The following is a 15,864-nucleotide window of genomic DNA, read 5'->3' as shown; positions in this document are numbered from 1 at the left end:
CTGGTAGACAGAGACATCCTATTTGCCTCTGTCTGCACAGTATATGTCGTGTCCTCTAGAAAACACTGGACGACATGCTCACTTTTTATTCCTGCTGGCGGCAGCTCATGCAGCCTGTCAAGCTATGAGCTGCGTCCCATAAACTCCACAGCCTTGGTCAGGAAGGTGAGTCGGAGACCATTTTGGTGGAGCCAGAGTCTGAATAAAATAGACCTACTGTGACTCAAATATCAAAAAAATAATTGTTACAATTGTTACTTAATTGAAGTAGGTGCTGAATATTTCGTTTTTATCCATATTTTGGAAAATTATGGAATTTCCCATAAAAGTTTCATCTAAGGATGTAGGCTTTTAGTTGAGATGAATGTGGATGCAGTATTGGCTCACGCTCAGTAGTGAAGCTCCTGCCCTGCAGATCACAGTAAACTGGCACTGGAAATGCTTGCACTCATCTCAGCACTGCTAAAATGACCAGAAAATCAGGATTAAAGTAAATACTTAGCATATCAAAAGTTTCAATAAACTGTCAATAAATCTCGCTATTTTCTCTGTATACTGCTTTATGTTTTAATTAGCTTTTTCTCTGAGCTCATGTTTGTAGGCTTTTAGTTGAGATTAATAAGACTGCAAATAACATGTATTGCACATGTATTGTAATGAAGGTCCTCCCCTACAGATCCTAGAACTACTGCAGGGGCGTAACTACAGCGGTAGCAGCCACTATGGGGCCCCTTCATATGACTTGACACAATAAAGAATGGAGGATGTGCACCATTACATCTATATTGAACTGCACATGTCCAGCATAATGTGATGTGTATACGGTGTCTGTATACACTGTATGTGAGTATGTTGCATATGGCACTGTATGTGTGTGTATATGCACATGAGTGTATTTATATATGTGAGTATACTAATATGTATATTTTTTAAGTGGGAAGGGGGGCCCCATGCAGTAGCCTGCTAGGGGGCCCTGTCTCTTCTAGTTACACCACTGAACTACTGCTAGAGTGATGAGGAAAACTGGATTAAGGCTACATGCACACGAACGTGTGAGAGCCCAGCACAGGTCCGGCGCCATGAAGAAGAGGAGGGGTAACCCCTCCCCTCTCCATAAAGATCTGCTAAAACAACAGAAAAAAAGGGGGGGGAGAAGGCAAAAAACAAGAGGACGGCGCCTCGTGTATTATTGTGGGGTAGGAGGATATATCAGTAAGCGTCCAAAGACGTTCTGTGGGAGGGTGTAAGTTACACCCCCCCTATATGTTATGCTCACCTTAGTGCGCTCATAAAACGCATATAGTTATATCAATAGCTGCCCATCAGGTAGCCGGTGTCGTCCTTCTGGGGGAACGGTTAACCGGTATAGTTAGGTGCAGAGTGTGGTTTGGAAAACCAAAGAAAAAGCTGGTACGGCGCTATTGAAACGGTAATCTTCCGGTAGGATAATAGGTTTATTAGTGGAACTAATAAACCTATTATCCTACCGGAAGATTACCGTTTCAATAGCGCCGTACCAGCTTTTTCTTTGGTTTTCCAAACCACACTCTGCACATAAAGATCTGCGGTAGGACATGCACGTGTGCAGCACCGTATTGCTCCCTGTGGCCACGCAGTCTATGGAGGACGTCCATAGTATCATAATGATAATAAAAAGCCTTATTACAGTTATTACATGTATGTGGGAATGGCAGGTTTGGCTTACCGACTCCACAGCCCTGTTGCTGACAGTCAGCGTTTAATGAGCACTTCCATTACTGATGGAAGTGTTCATTGGTGCAGGAGGCCAGGTAGCAGTGAGTGTAGCTGAGAAGTCCACACCTTCTGCTCTACGTCCTGGCTCTTGATGCTGGGTATATGTGCAGTTCACAAAAGAAGGGTGTGGGCCCTGCACAGCCAATATGCACCGGTTGTTTTATAGACACAAAAATGCCAACAATTGTATACAAGAAGAAAGCGTGTCAAGACAACCAAACTATAAACAAAATATCAAACTTTATTTACACATATGCAATTTTTTGACAAACACTGACCAATTTAAAAACACTTAAAACGTGTAACAAGTACACAAACAGGACTCAATGGGATGAAAAAGTGTCCGAGTCATCCCAAGAAAACCACCCTGGCTACAACAAATTTTATCTGGTGTTGATAAATATACAATAAGAGCTCCCAAAAGGGAATCAGCTACATAAAGAGCATAGTAACACAACAGTATAGTAAACTTTACCTACATAACAATGATCATAAGAAATAAAGCACTGTGTATCACCCATGTACAGGCGGTCCCCTACTTAAGGACACCCGACTTACAGACAACCCATAGTTACAGACAGACCCCTCTGACCTCTGGTGAAGCTTTCTAAATGTTTTACTATAGTCCCAGACTGTAATAATCAGCTGTAATGTGTCTGTAATGAAGCTTTATTGATAATCCTTGGTCCCATTACATCAAAAAATGTTTAAACTCCAATTGTTACTGGGGCCAAATTTTTTTTTGTCTGGATCTACAATTCTAAAGTATACAGTTTCGACTTACATACAAATTCAACTTAAGAACAAACCTCCAGACCCTATCTTGTACGTAACCCGGGGACTGCCTGTATATGCAAAATCATGGTGGTTTACCAAACAACACCAGAGACAGCCAGGGGGTCGTGATGCCCCACGCGTTCCGTCACTTAAGGTGACTTCATCAGGGGAGAGCAATCAGCTAAGTCGGTGTGGCGGCTTTTATAACAGCAGTGGGAGTCCCCTTACCTGCGGGCTGCTCAGTTCACATCCGGTTACTGCACGGAAGTGTCAGATGTTGTAATTACGTGTGCGACACAAATAGCGCCAGAAATATTTTTATGCGCACGCGCTGTATACAGGAGCGCCCAATTCGGATTTAGGCGCACGGGCAATGTCAAAAAATATTTAAATGCGCACGCTTAAAAAGCGCTGTATGAGGAAGCGCCTAGTTCGTATTTGGGCGCACATGCGGAGAAAAGTCAGTCGCACAGTATAAACCCTTCTGTTAGAGGGCCCGAAAGTGTAGAACCAGTAAGGCCCATGCGTTGTTACTAGTGAGATAGATAAACACATAAGACTATTATATCCATTTAAAGGTGAAGTGTGGCTATGCCACAGTCAAGCAACACTTTGGTTGGTTTTTCCAGCCAAGAGCCAATACATCACATCCCATAGATGCTATCATGGTAATTGGCATAAGCAAGAAGCCCATCACCATATTACCTGTCGAGATAAATACGTTACAGTGAAAAAATATAATATATAATAACACACATATAAGAACAAAAAGCAGTGAAAAAAAGGGGGTGAGGAACCCAAAAATAGAGAAAAGGGAAAAAAGAGAGACAAAAAGTAAAATGACCAATTAACATTCACTATCCCCAAGATATTATTGTCCAGTGTAGGCAAATATATTGCCCAATATTTGACGCCTAAATACGAAGGTTCTCATTATATAAATACAGTGTATCCACAGTACGGCGCATGAGACTAAAGTCGAAAAGACAAAAAAGCAAGAACTCACCATACGAGGTATGGGTACAAGGTGTTCACTATTTAGCGCCTTAGTGCAGGTCTTAAACTAAATGATACTAATAGTTCAAATTTGTATTGTGCGGCGCATAAATACAAAATTCTCTCTAGTCGACGCATGTCGATAGGAGTGAAGCCTCTCCAACCCATATCAACATGGATTCCCACTGTACAGGGTATATAAACGCGTATTTACAAGTTTTGCGCTGACCCAAACATATATATATAGTTCCAAACATGTAATACACATGCGGAGATCCGTAACGGCGAGCTAAAAGTCCATAACCTATAACTAGAGCATGCAGATTACAAGCATAGCGCATATTCATATATATTGAATTGAGTCCTGTTTGTGTACTTGTTACACGTTTTAAGTGTTTTTAAATTGATCAGTGTTTGTCAAAAAATTGCATATGTGTAAATAAAGTTTGATATTTTGTTTATAGTTTGGTTGTCTTGACACGCTTTCTTCTTGGGTATATGTGCAGTTGTTATGACCCAGAGCAGTGGCCCCAGGAGCAGGAAATAGTCTAATCTGTCTCCTGTCCCTTTCTATCTGGCTTGCATGAATTTGAGAAGACTTTCAGATACAATACTCAATACATGAGCAAGAAGTAGAAAAAAATCTATTATGCTTAAAAAGGCAGATTTACTATTCAAAAATAGTCCGGATATTCTCCTCTCTCCCTCTGACCAGCCGTTAGTTTCAGTGTATTCACCGCAGTAGCGCACAGGTTGATAGAAGGTCACAGATCTCCGGTCACATGATCTCCTGCAGCGTCTCCTAGCAGGATGGAGCCATCAGCAGGATCGAGCCGTCTGTGTGACAGACCCTTCCTGTACTCTTACAGGGGCCCGATATTATCAGTTCCCTATCAAAGCAGCCCCTGATAACAGCGCTCATACGGAGTGCTGTGTCTGCAGAGGGATCCCATGATTTGAAAGGGAATCCTGGAGCACAGGGTGTTATTAGACATGCAGAGAAGATGCACTGGGATGTTACCATAAAATCACGGTTATAGCCCCAGTCTATAAAAACCATTTCAATAAAAGTTAAAAATCACCCTAGTAAAAAAAGTGAATTAGTCTCACCGGTAATTCTGTTTCCATAAGTCCACCATGACGGCACCTGGAGGTTGCACCTTGACCTTTGGTAGGGACAGGAAGTTGCGAAGGTTATAAGGCCCCTCCTCTGCCGCTGTTCCCCAGTGTCTTCCAAATAACCACCGGAGGTTCCAGTAGAGAGCTAGAAGATATTAGCCAGACATCATTAATAACACAGGGCAGGGTAAATATAGCCGTCATGGTGGACTTATAGAAACAGAATTACCGGTGAGACTAATTCACTTTTTCCATGACGTCCCCCATGACGGCACCTGGAGACTTACCAGATAAATAGACTAGGGAGGGACCACAGCCTGGAGAACTTTCCGTCCAAAGCTCAAGTCATGGCTAGAAGGTAGATCCAGGCGGTAGTGTTTTGGGAATGTCGATGTACTTGACCACGTAGCTGCCTTGCAGATCTGGGAGATGGATGCTCCCCGTTTCTCTGCCCAGGAAGTAGCCATAGCTCTGGTAGAGTGGGCTGTTATGTTTTTTGAGAGACTCACATCTTGTAGCTGGTAGGATTTAGAGATGGTCTGTTTTATCCACCTAGCAATGGTGGAACTTGATGATTTCTCTCCTTTATTTTTTCCCCCAAACTGAATAAAAAGGTTTCTGCACTTTCTGAAAGATTTGGTTCTGTCTAGATAGATTATGACAGCTCTTCTGACATCCAGAGTATGCCAGAGCGCTTCCTTTTCATTCTTTGGGTTGTTACAGAAAGATGGTAAAACGATTTCCTGACTTCTATGGAAGTCTGAGACTACCTTTGGGAGAAAAGACGTATCTAATTTCAGTACTATCTTGTCTTCCAAGATGATCAGGAAGGGTTCTTTGGAGGATAGGGCCTGCAGTTCTCCAATTCTCCTGGCGGATGTTATGGCCACAAGGAAGGAGGTTTTGAGAGATAGGTCTTTCAAGCTGCATTCCGAGAGCGGTTCGAACGGAGGCTTCGTAAGGGAGTCTAGGACTAGTGATAAGTTCCATTTTGGTATATCTGATCGGATTGTAGGTCGCAGTCTTAAGACTGCTTTCATGAACATCTTCACCCACTTGTGCTCTGCTAAGGGGAAGTCAAAACAGGCGCTTAGGGCCGATATTTGGACCTTAAGGGTGTTAGGTCTTAACCCTTTAGACAAACCATCCTGTAAAAAATCAAGAATTTTAATGATATTTGGTTTGCCTGGAATCGGGGAAAGGTCCCCGCACCAGGATATATACTTTTTCCAGATTTTGTAGTATATTTTGTTGGTGATTGGTTTTCTGCTTGCTATTAGGGTCTGTATGACCTGGTGAGAAACCCCCTTAGCTAGGAGCAATTCCCTTTCAGGAGCCAGGCCGCCAGGTTCAGAAACTTTGGGTCTGGGTAAAGAAGAGGGCCCTGGTGTAGCAGATCCCTTCTGCAGGGAAGGAAGATGGGTCCTGAGATTGCTAGTTTTAAGAGAAGTGGGAACCATGGTTTTTTCGGCCAAAATGGTGCTACTAGGATCACTGTCGTCCGACTCGATTGAATTTTTTGTAAGATTCTGGAGATTAGGGGAAATGGAGGAAAAGCATATGCTAGATTTGTCCCCCACGATTGGCTTAAGGCATCCAGTCCCAGGGGGTTGTCCTTGGGTGAGATGGAAAAAAATACCTCTGTTTGAGTATTCTTTTTTGAGGCAAACAGATCTATTGACGGAGAGCCCCATTTCTGGGTTAGAGAAAGAAAAACTTCCCTGTTCAGGGACCATTCGTGTGGGTCCATCTTTTCTCTGCTCAAGAAGTCCGCTGACTGATTCTCTGACCCTTTTAGGAATACCGCTGTTAAGGAATCTAGGTGATTTTCTGCCCAGGAAAAGATCTTCTTGGTGACCTCCATCAGGTCCGAGGATCTTGTGCCCCCTTGACGACGTAGATAGGCCACTGTAGTCACATTGTCTGACAGGATCCTGATATTTTTTACCTGGGTTTTGGGTAGCCTTTTTAGTGTTTCCCATACTGCCGATAATTCCCTTAGGTTTGAAGATTGTCTTCTCATCCAAGGGGACCATGACCCCTGAAGGTAACGGTCTGGAAGAACAGCTCCCCATCCTGAGGAACTGGCGTCTGTTTGGATGATCAGGACTGGAGTCGGATTCCATGGTATTCCCTTTTCTAGATGCTGTTGGTATTTCCACCAGTTTAGAGAATTTTTGACTTCCAGAGGAATGACCTTCTTGAAGTCTAAATGTTCCAAGTTCTTGTCCCAAATTTTTAATGTCCACGCCTGTAGTGTTCTTACATGGAACTGGCTCCATGATACACAATTTATGCAAGCTGTTAAGTGACCTAGCAGTCTCATGGCTGAACGGACGCTGCATGATTTTTTCCCCTGGAATTTGTCTATGAAAGAGGTAAGGGATTCTCTCTTGTCTTGTGGAAGAAAAGAAGTTTGGCGCCTGGAATCTAACATTACTCCTAAGAATCTTGTCTCCCTCTGGGGGTCTAGATGAGACTTTTGGAAATTTATAATCCAGCCCAGATTTTCCAGGGTTCGTATTGTCCGATCTCTGTGATTGAGAAGAGTCAGGGTCGAGTCTGCCACTATGAGGAGGTCGTCCAGATATGGAATAATTGAGATTCCTTCTTTCCTCAAGAATGCCGTCACTTCTGCCATGACCTTTGTGAAGGTCCTTGGGGCTGATGAAATTCCAAAGGGCAAGGCTCTGAATTGGAAGTGGCAGACCTTCCCTTGAGGTGATTCCACCGCGAATCTTAGGAATTTCTGATGATTTTTGTGTATGGGGACATGATAGTAGGCGTCCTTTAGGTCGATGGTGCACATTTGTGCGCCTGGAGGAATTAGTGGGGTAGCTGTCCTCACTGATTCCATCTTGAAATATTTGTATTTTATGTTCTTGTTTAGCCGCCTGAGGTTTATAATAAGTCGAAGGGTCCCATTTGGCTTTTTCACAAGAAATAAGGGGGAGTAGAAGCCCTTCTTTTCTTCTTCTTTGGGAACTGTAACAATTACCTTCATTGTTAACAATTCTTGAAGATTTTTCCATAACTGTATTGTCATTCTCCGAGATGTTAGGTTGGAGACAAGAAATTTTTGTTGTGGAGGGGAGCTGAATTCTATCTGATAACCTGATTTGATGATACTCAGGATCCACTTGTTTGATGTGATCGTTTCCCATCTGTGGAAGAAGAAAAGAAGACGCCCCCCTACCTGGTAGTCACTGTTTTTTTGATTGATGTGGAAGGTTGGAGAATAGGTATCCTCGACCTCTTCCACCTTTGTTGAAGGACCAGCGGCCCTGTTTTCCTCTGCCTCTGGAGTCTTTAGGATCTTTGGAATTCCGAAAGGAAAAGTTTTTCTGGGGTTTCTTAATTTCCGGAAAACCTTTCTTTTTATCAGAGGCTTTTTCCAGAAGAGTATCCAGTTCAGCGCCGAACATGAAGTCTCCTGTGAATGGGATGTTGCAGAGCTTCGTCTTGGACTTTACATCCCCTCCCCACTGTCTAAGCCAAATAGCCCTGCGGACTGAATTAGATAGTGCCCCTTCTTTTGCTGACAGTCTGATGTTTTCTGCTGAAGCATCGGCAAGAAAACCTGTCGCTGAACGCAGCAGCGGTATCGTCTGTAGAAGGAGATTCCTGTCCGCATCTGCTTTAAGGTGGTCTTCTAATTCTCCCAACCAAAAAAACAGAGTTCTCGCTACTGAAGTAGCGGCTATGTTAGACTTGAGGCTAAGCATGGAAGAATCCCAGACTCTACGGAGTAGGGCATCAGCCTTTCTGTCCATGGGGTCTCTTAATTGGGAAGAGTCCTCAAATGGCAGGTCCGTTTTTTTCACCACCTTAGACACTTGGATGTCTACCTTGGGGGGGCTGTCCCAGGTTTCTGTCTCTTTGGGGTCAAAGAGTAACCTGTTCCTGAACTCTTTAGTGATGTTTGCCCGCCCCTCAGGATTCTTCCATTCCTCTTGGACAATATCTTTTAGGGTCTGATTTATGGGAAAAACCCTTTTCCTTTTGGATTTTAACCCTCCAAACAGTTCATCTTGAATGGATTTTGGCTCTACCACCTCTTCCACGTTAAGCGTATTGCGTACAGCTTTAAGGAGGTTATCCAGTTTCTCATTAGAAAAGAGGTATTTTGAGGTTCCTTTATCCTCGGACACCGAGGAGACGTCATCAAGCGAGTCCTTCCAAGAATAGGTAGGAGCCGCAGAGTGTTTATCATAGTCAGAATCAGTATCAAGGGATCTAAGATTTTTTAGGAGCTGGCTCTGGATATAAATCCGGATCCTGGTCTAGTTCAGGTTCGGGATTTGGCTCAGGACCTAGTCCCCTTACCGGTCGGTTTAAATTAGTAAACATCATAAGAGAGGATTGGAATTCCTCCCGCATGGCCGCTTTAAGCTCATTTAACATTGACTCCTTTTCCTGTTGTAAGGCCCTGGCTAGGCATTCAGAGCATAGTGATTTTGGATACAAATCTGATAATCTTATGTTACAGGAAAGACATCTTTTTGATTTAGTAACATATTTCCCTTTTTTGGGGTCTTTGTCTTTCTTCTCCTTGTCCTTAGGTCTAGAAGAGTCGTCCTAGGACAAGGAGACAGACTATATTAAAATCCAAACAATAATGCACAACAAGTTTTTATCCCTTTAAGCAAAGTTTTTTGGTTGTACTCACGGTACCCGGGACAATGGGGGAAGAACCAAGGTCGTCCGCCATAGTAAAGGATATTTCCACAGCTTCAGTAGTGAACTCGTTGGTGGTATAGAGGCTGACACAAAGCAGGAAGCACTTTTAAACTTCCCGCCACCTTCTAAGCCAATCAGGTGGCTTCTTTAACGGTCACGTGACCCAAACCCGGAAGTCGGGCGTACTGCGCATGCGCGAACCGGCCGGCGATACACGGCCGTCGCGCAGTACGCACCGGCGTTCACAGGAGGCAATAGCTGTGGGAGGTAGCGCCCGGAAGCCGGGAGGCACCTCATCCAGGGTCCGGAGACCCATGCCCCCCTCGGCTTCAGCTCCAGGCCGCAGGAGGAGGGGAGCCAGGACGCGTCCTGCAGGATACCAAGCCAGGAAGGGAGGTACAGCCCCCGCTCGCGACTAGTCCTGGGGGGTTTCTAATTTCATCCCCCCCCCCAAGGGGAGAGACGAAGTCTCGCAACCCTGACCCTTGGTAGGGACAGGAATACACTGGGGAACAGCGGCAGAGGAGGGGCCTTATAACCTTCGCAACTTCCTGTCCCTACCAAAGGTCAAGGTGCAACCTCCAGGTGCCGTCATGGGGGACGTCATGGAAAAAATAATAATAATTTAAATTAAACATTTCAAATTAGGGGCCACTAGAGATGAGTGGACGTGACTTACACATTCGGGATTCGTGTTCGACCATGCGACCCGGACATGCCGATATGGCGGCTGAATAGTCAATGCAGCATTATTTCTGGGTTGCGCGGACGAACCAGAACACAGACTTTGGGCTTACTCGTCACCCCCCTGGCGACGGCCACAGCCTCCGGAAGTGGGGACTGGTGCGACGTGCACAGCCTCCGGAGGTGGGGACTGGGGCGACATGCACAGCATCCGGAGGTGGGGACTGGGGCGACATGCACAGCATCCGGAGGTGGGGACAAACTGGCTGTTATGATTTTCTTGCATAAATATTTGTCTATTTACACTATTTATGCCTTCGAATTATTTATAGGTTGTGATATGGACAGGGAAAGGGAGGCCTTATACTACTAAAATTCCCCCCCCCCCCCAAGCCTCATTGCAGTAAGCCTTATGGAGCTTGCTAGAATGTCACCTAACACGGCAGGTGTGTGGGCTTCAAAAGATCTCTGCAGTCGCATAGTCTCCAAGGTTTAAGCTGATTTTCCCTCCATTTTAAAAAAGGAGACAAAGTTGACCTCTGACCTACACCAATTATTTCTGGAATAAATGAACATTCCTTCAAAAGTTTTGTTAAACTTTAAAGGAAATATACCATGACAAATAGGAGACACTTACCCACAGATCCAGGCAATGTGGCACTGTGTGTCTGTGTTAATCTTCTGACATTTGTAATCCGCGGAATCCTTTCATCTAAAATCAACCTTTAACGTCATGCTAATGAACCCAAGGGGTTACCCTAGACTATCAGTGATCTGGCTTTACAGACTGTTACATTTTCTTCCCCCTCCTTCCTGCTTCCTAAGCACATGGGGAGGTAGCTGAAAGTGCTTCCTGCACAAGTGCTGAGGAAGCAGGAGGGAGGGTGAAACAATGTAACAGTCTGTAAATCCAAATCACAGTGGGTCTCAGGTAGCCCTTATGGCTCATTAGCATAATTTTAAAAGTTGATTTTAGAAGGAAGGGAGGCCATGGAGAACAGATATAAGAAGATTAACACTGTCACTGTGCCTGGATCTATAAGTAAGTGTCCCTGGTTTATCCATGCTCGTTTTTGATGGTAGATTTCCTTTAATCTCGGTAAGAAAATAAATCCATTCAAGAGCCCAGCATTATACACTCTCGTAGATGGGGAGGGTCTTAAGGTGCAAAATATTGAATCTTTGTAACATAATATAGTAATTTAGAAGAGCTTTTTATCTTTTCTTTGTGTTATGTGCACATTTTAGCCAAATGCATAATGAATAGAATTATTCGCCATGTGATTGGCTTGATTCACATGACAAGTACATCAGACAAAAGTAACTCCTGTAGGGCGTTTATTTTTCTCAACTTTTAAGGAGGCAAGTCCAAAGTGAGTTTGTTGCGTCAAACTCGCACCGTGTGTAATGGGCTCGGGTGATAAGCAATGGAACACACATTATTCTGGACACACATTAAAAAAAAATATAAAAATTTATTTTCAACCATATTCAAGCCCCAATCATAAGGTTTCCCTTATATCCAATAAGAATTCCAGCCTTGTAAAATCACATGTTTTAGATTTGAGCCAAGAATTAGTGAATGAACAGGAGAAAACTCACATGGTGTCACAATGGAAGATGAATGGCATCACACCGACTGCTCTAAGGAATAGTTACAGAACCACAGCCTTACATACGTGCAGTACGAGGAGTAGTAGTGGTGGTGGTGATACACCTGGATTGCAAATGCTCCAGCACAGCGATCAGATCCTTATTACAGCGCTGAATAAGCCACTTCTCATGCGTCAGCCTAACATCTGAAAACCAAATCTATGTCTGCATCTTCCTTGTTGATTCACCCCCAGGACGTAAGGGGGAAAAAAAAAAATAAAAATCAATGAAACACCAAACTATAAAACACCTTAAAGATATCATCACTCCAAAAACAAATCACTCATAATCAGTATAATCAGTAATTATAATCACTTGCAATTACTGAATCCGGAAGAAGACTCATTTTCAAAACCGCATTGAAAATTCAAAAACATCAGGTGAAAAACTTGTCAGGCATCGCTCGCTTTCCTCATCCGGCAGGTAAAGAATTACAAAAAATTAGGCAATCAGCAAAGCGGAGGGGAAATGGCTGCATCACATGGAGACAAAAACCCGAGGACGAATACCACGTCAGCAGATCAACCTCAGCGATCACAATCGGAATAGAGAAATCAATTTGCAAGGAAAATTATTTGTACTGGTCACCTTTGAACTTTGCACGTGTATTTTTGCAGAGATCTTAGCCAGCAGGTATTTTCCCTCATGGCCTCTCCTAAGTGTAGATTACATTATGTTTTATTAAAGGTCAAATTTCCAGAAAATTGAAAGGGGATAACAAGTTGGCAAGTGTGGGTCTGCTTGCTGGGTCCCCCACCGATAACAGGAATGGGACCACCAAATATCTGTAGAACAGAGTTCCAATTCTCACTGGTGGAGCAGCAGAACAGGCATGTCCCCTGCCAATCCATCCAATTCTATAGGAGCGTTAGGAGATTGTTGAACATAACATTGGCAGGGCAGATGCTCATCCTGTTGCTCCAACTATCAATTTAGGGGGGGGGGGGCTGTTTATTGCAATTGTGGGGGTCCCAGCACTGGGACCCAAACTGATTAACTTGTTATGCCATACTCTGTAGATAGGTGATAACATCCCAAGGTGGGACAACCCCTTTACAAAATCTGCACAGTGAAGCCTCATGTATTCAGGCCTAATACTGCAGCTCATAAGAAAGTCAGACCCATTTCAAAAGGGTTTTCCAGAATTAGGCCTATGCCAGGTCACCGTTACAAGAATGGCAGGGGATGATACCTCAGCTGCTTAGAAACAGTTTCAGCATTCTGTTGAGGGGTGCAAACTCAGCACTTCAGGTCCATTTATTTGAATTGGCCTGAGATACAACAAAGACATATGACCAATGAATAAAACATCAACCTGACATGAAGAAGAAGTTTCAATCACAGCTTAGTCGGACAGTAGACTGGCAAAGGGACTGATGTCTGCCACCCTCCCACCCCCCAATAATCTCAAACTGGTGACCAATCCGATTAACAGGTTAGGCCAAGTTCACACCTTTGCTCTGCAAGATACATTACATATTCTGTTACTGATAGAGGAAACAATAGCATAGAAGCAGTGTAGTTATTCCTACTATTAGTAAGTGATGTGTAAAGGAGAGTAACTGAAGGTCCATTAAAGTTCATGGGAAATCAAAAGTGAACAGAAGGATTTTCCATTCTAGTTTCCTTTCCACTGTTCTTAAAGGCAAGTATAACAGAAATCCCATTTTCTGGTATGAACTGGGATTCATAAATAACACAATTCCAGAAAATAGCTTGAAATGGAGTAACTCCAATAGATCCTGATTAAAAATTCCCTGCGCAGGTCTGCATGGGAGCTGTGGATACAAAATATTGCTTCATCTATTATTTTGGTTGTATTTCCTTTATAACAGCAGAAGAAGTGGATCACCTAGTGTAGCAATCAAATGACCACAATATTATCTGACAGTGGCATAACTTAAAGGACATCTACCACCAGCGGGTGTCCAAATTAGACTGCTCGTTTAGCTTAGGGGATGGGAAGCAAGTTTTCTGGCATCTTTATTAATATTAATTAATAACTTTGTAAAACAACCGGAGGCACTCAGGCCCCCTGCTGCAAGCCTCCTCTTGCGCCTGGCCCTCTGGCGTCACCGGTCGGATCGCAATTCCCCGTCCAGGAGCAGGAGAATGCTTGCAGCGGGGGCGTGAAAAAATTAAAAGCTGGGGAAGTCAAGAGGCGCTCGGGCGCCGTTTGCCAGAGTGCCTCCGGCTGCTGTACAAAGTTATTATTTCATTAATAAAGATGCACGAAAACTTGCAAAAAATAGTCCCCCCCCATCCCTGGCTGAATGAGCAGATGGGCCCCATTGCTGTGCTATAGTGTATGGTTTATACTATTAGCCTTCTTATATAGGAAAGTGACACCTTATGGGCCCCCTAAACCTCTTCAGCCTGATTGCGACCGTACCCGCTCAAGTTACGTCCCTGTTACCTGACATACTGTAGGCTCCACATATTTTAAGGAAGACTACCTTCCTTACGGTATCTGCACACAATTGCGGAATGAATGCAGAATTTACAGCAGTGGTAATGCTGCAGCCATTCTAGAAGCATCAGAAACAAGCCACAATTGTGTTTCTGATGTGTATACTGACACAATTCTGTCATAGCTGGGGGACGGAGCAAAACATTAGATGGTAAAGGATAATTTCTGCACCATTCAGTCACTTTTCTCATCAATCTCATACACTACAAAGCAACAATGCATTTGTTGTGCAGTATGCTATGTGTGCAAAAACAAGAAAATCTGAGTAATAGGATTTGGCACTGTATTAGTGATCCGTATAACAAGGATGGGCCAAAAATACAGTGTCCTCAAAGAGTTAATCTGCAGAATTTCGATTTACCACAAGATTTCTACAAATGCTCAGCAGGCGGGAAGCTGTGGTGTAATGCTGAGGAAGAGGAAGTCATCTGCTCTGTGTCACATGTCCTCCTTATACAGACAGAGGCAGGAAAATACATGAATACAGAAATATGAGAAAAATCCAGTGCCGGATTATGACTAATTACATTACATTATACATATAGGACATATATCAACATATCCCTATGTGTATATACAGGAATGACTGTATTTAGGGCAAACTGATTGACTTCTATACAATGTATGGATGTGTTTCACTGGCTACAACTATGAACCTTCCCCTGATTAATGTACAACATAGCATTTCCCATATAAACATAAAGATCAATACATTATGTTACATCATTTGAGCTAAATATCTCAGAGAGCACCAATCCCCCCCAAAACTCCCAGCACCTGAGGGTCCATGATCCAGCCTGCACAGCTATGGGTGACACATGACCACCACCCTTTATACACAGTGCAGGTAGGGTGCACACACATCCAGGACACCAGCATCTATCCCAAACAGCTGTACCATACACAGGCATCAGTCCCTGTGCACACTCTGCGGCTCCAGGGATGGCTATCCATGTCCATTACCTGCACTCGTCATACTGACACCATCTTATCCTTCATTTAATAAACCGGCAGCCAAGTGTCATTAAAAAGGAGGAAAAGCACAGTACCTAACTGGAAGCAGCCATGACAGGGAGACACTAGGAACATCAGCGAACTACAACTCCCTGTAGTCCTTGCGGCTAAGCGGCTACGGCGGCCCGAGCGGGTCAAGCAGATGATTTACATGGAGTAGAATACAGGAAGTGAAACCACTCGGCATGTAACACTGGGAGCCCGAGACACAGCTGTGTGATGTGTGCACTAGGCAGACCGTCACCTGCCTCGGGCTTATGTACAGAGTTGTGAAATCTTATCTTACACCATATATCTTTATATGTATATATATATATGTCATTATGCAGGTATATGTATACATTTCGACATGTAATGGATAAATATATGTAGCTATTTATATCTAATGTATAAAACTGAGAGCTGAGTGTATGTGTGTGTCCGATAAAGGAATCTTCACTGTTGCTTTTAGGTACATTCACATGATGTATGCCTGCGGTACTATAGTACCTGCGCAGAGTAGCAGGGGATGAGCACAGCTCACCCTCGCCCCTCTCCATAGGAAAATACAGCGCCCGGCGTCGTATTCCGTAGAAAGATAGGATGTGTCTTATTTTTCTACGGGCTATGGAGCGGTACGGTGCCGTGAGGCCATAGAACTGTATGGGGGACGTATATACAGGCGGTCCCCTACTTAAGGACACCCGACTTACAGACAACCCATAGTTACAGACGGA

General features: G+C 43.8%; 1 protein-coding gene across 4 annotated transcripts in view; it reads right to left on the bottom strand.

Annotated features, from left to right (window-relative positions):
• TBC1D5 (TBC1 domain family member 5) overlaps positions 1 to 15,308 on the bottom strand; it is a 402,345-nt gene extending 387,037 nt beyond the window's left edge. Inside the window, exon 1 of one of the 4 annotated variants that reach the window (XM_072153665.1) lies at positions 15,184 to 15,308. In XM_072153665.1, the coding sequence (XP_072009766.1) occupies positions 15,184 to 15,223 (40 nt within the window). In that variant the 5' untranslated portion in view covers positions 15,224 to 15,308. Of the gene's footprint in view, positions 1 to 15,097 lie in introns of all 4 variants that reach the window. The other 3 variants (XM_072153667.1, XM_072153666.1, XM_072153668.1) reach the window with 3 other exon arrangements.
• Positions 15,309 to 15,864: the final 556 nt, after the last annotated feature.

This window comes from Engystomops pustulosus, chromosome 5 (genome assembly GCF_040894005.1).
Source record: "Engystomops pustulosus chromosome 5, aEngPut4.maternal, whole genome shotgun sequence".
Classification (NCBI taxonomy): Eukaryota; Metazoa; Chordata; class Amphibia; order Anura; family Leptodactylidae; genus Engystomops; species Engystomops pustulosus.
The sequence above is the reverse complement of the archived record's forward strand: the minus strand, read 5'-3'. Positions and strand labels throughout refer to the sequence as shown.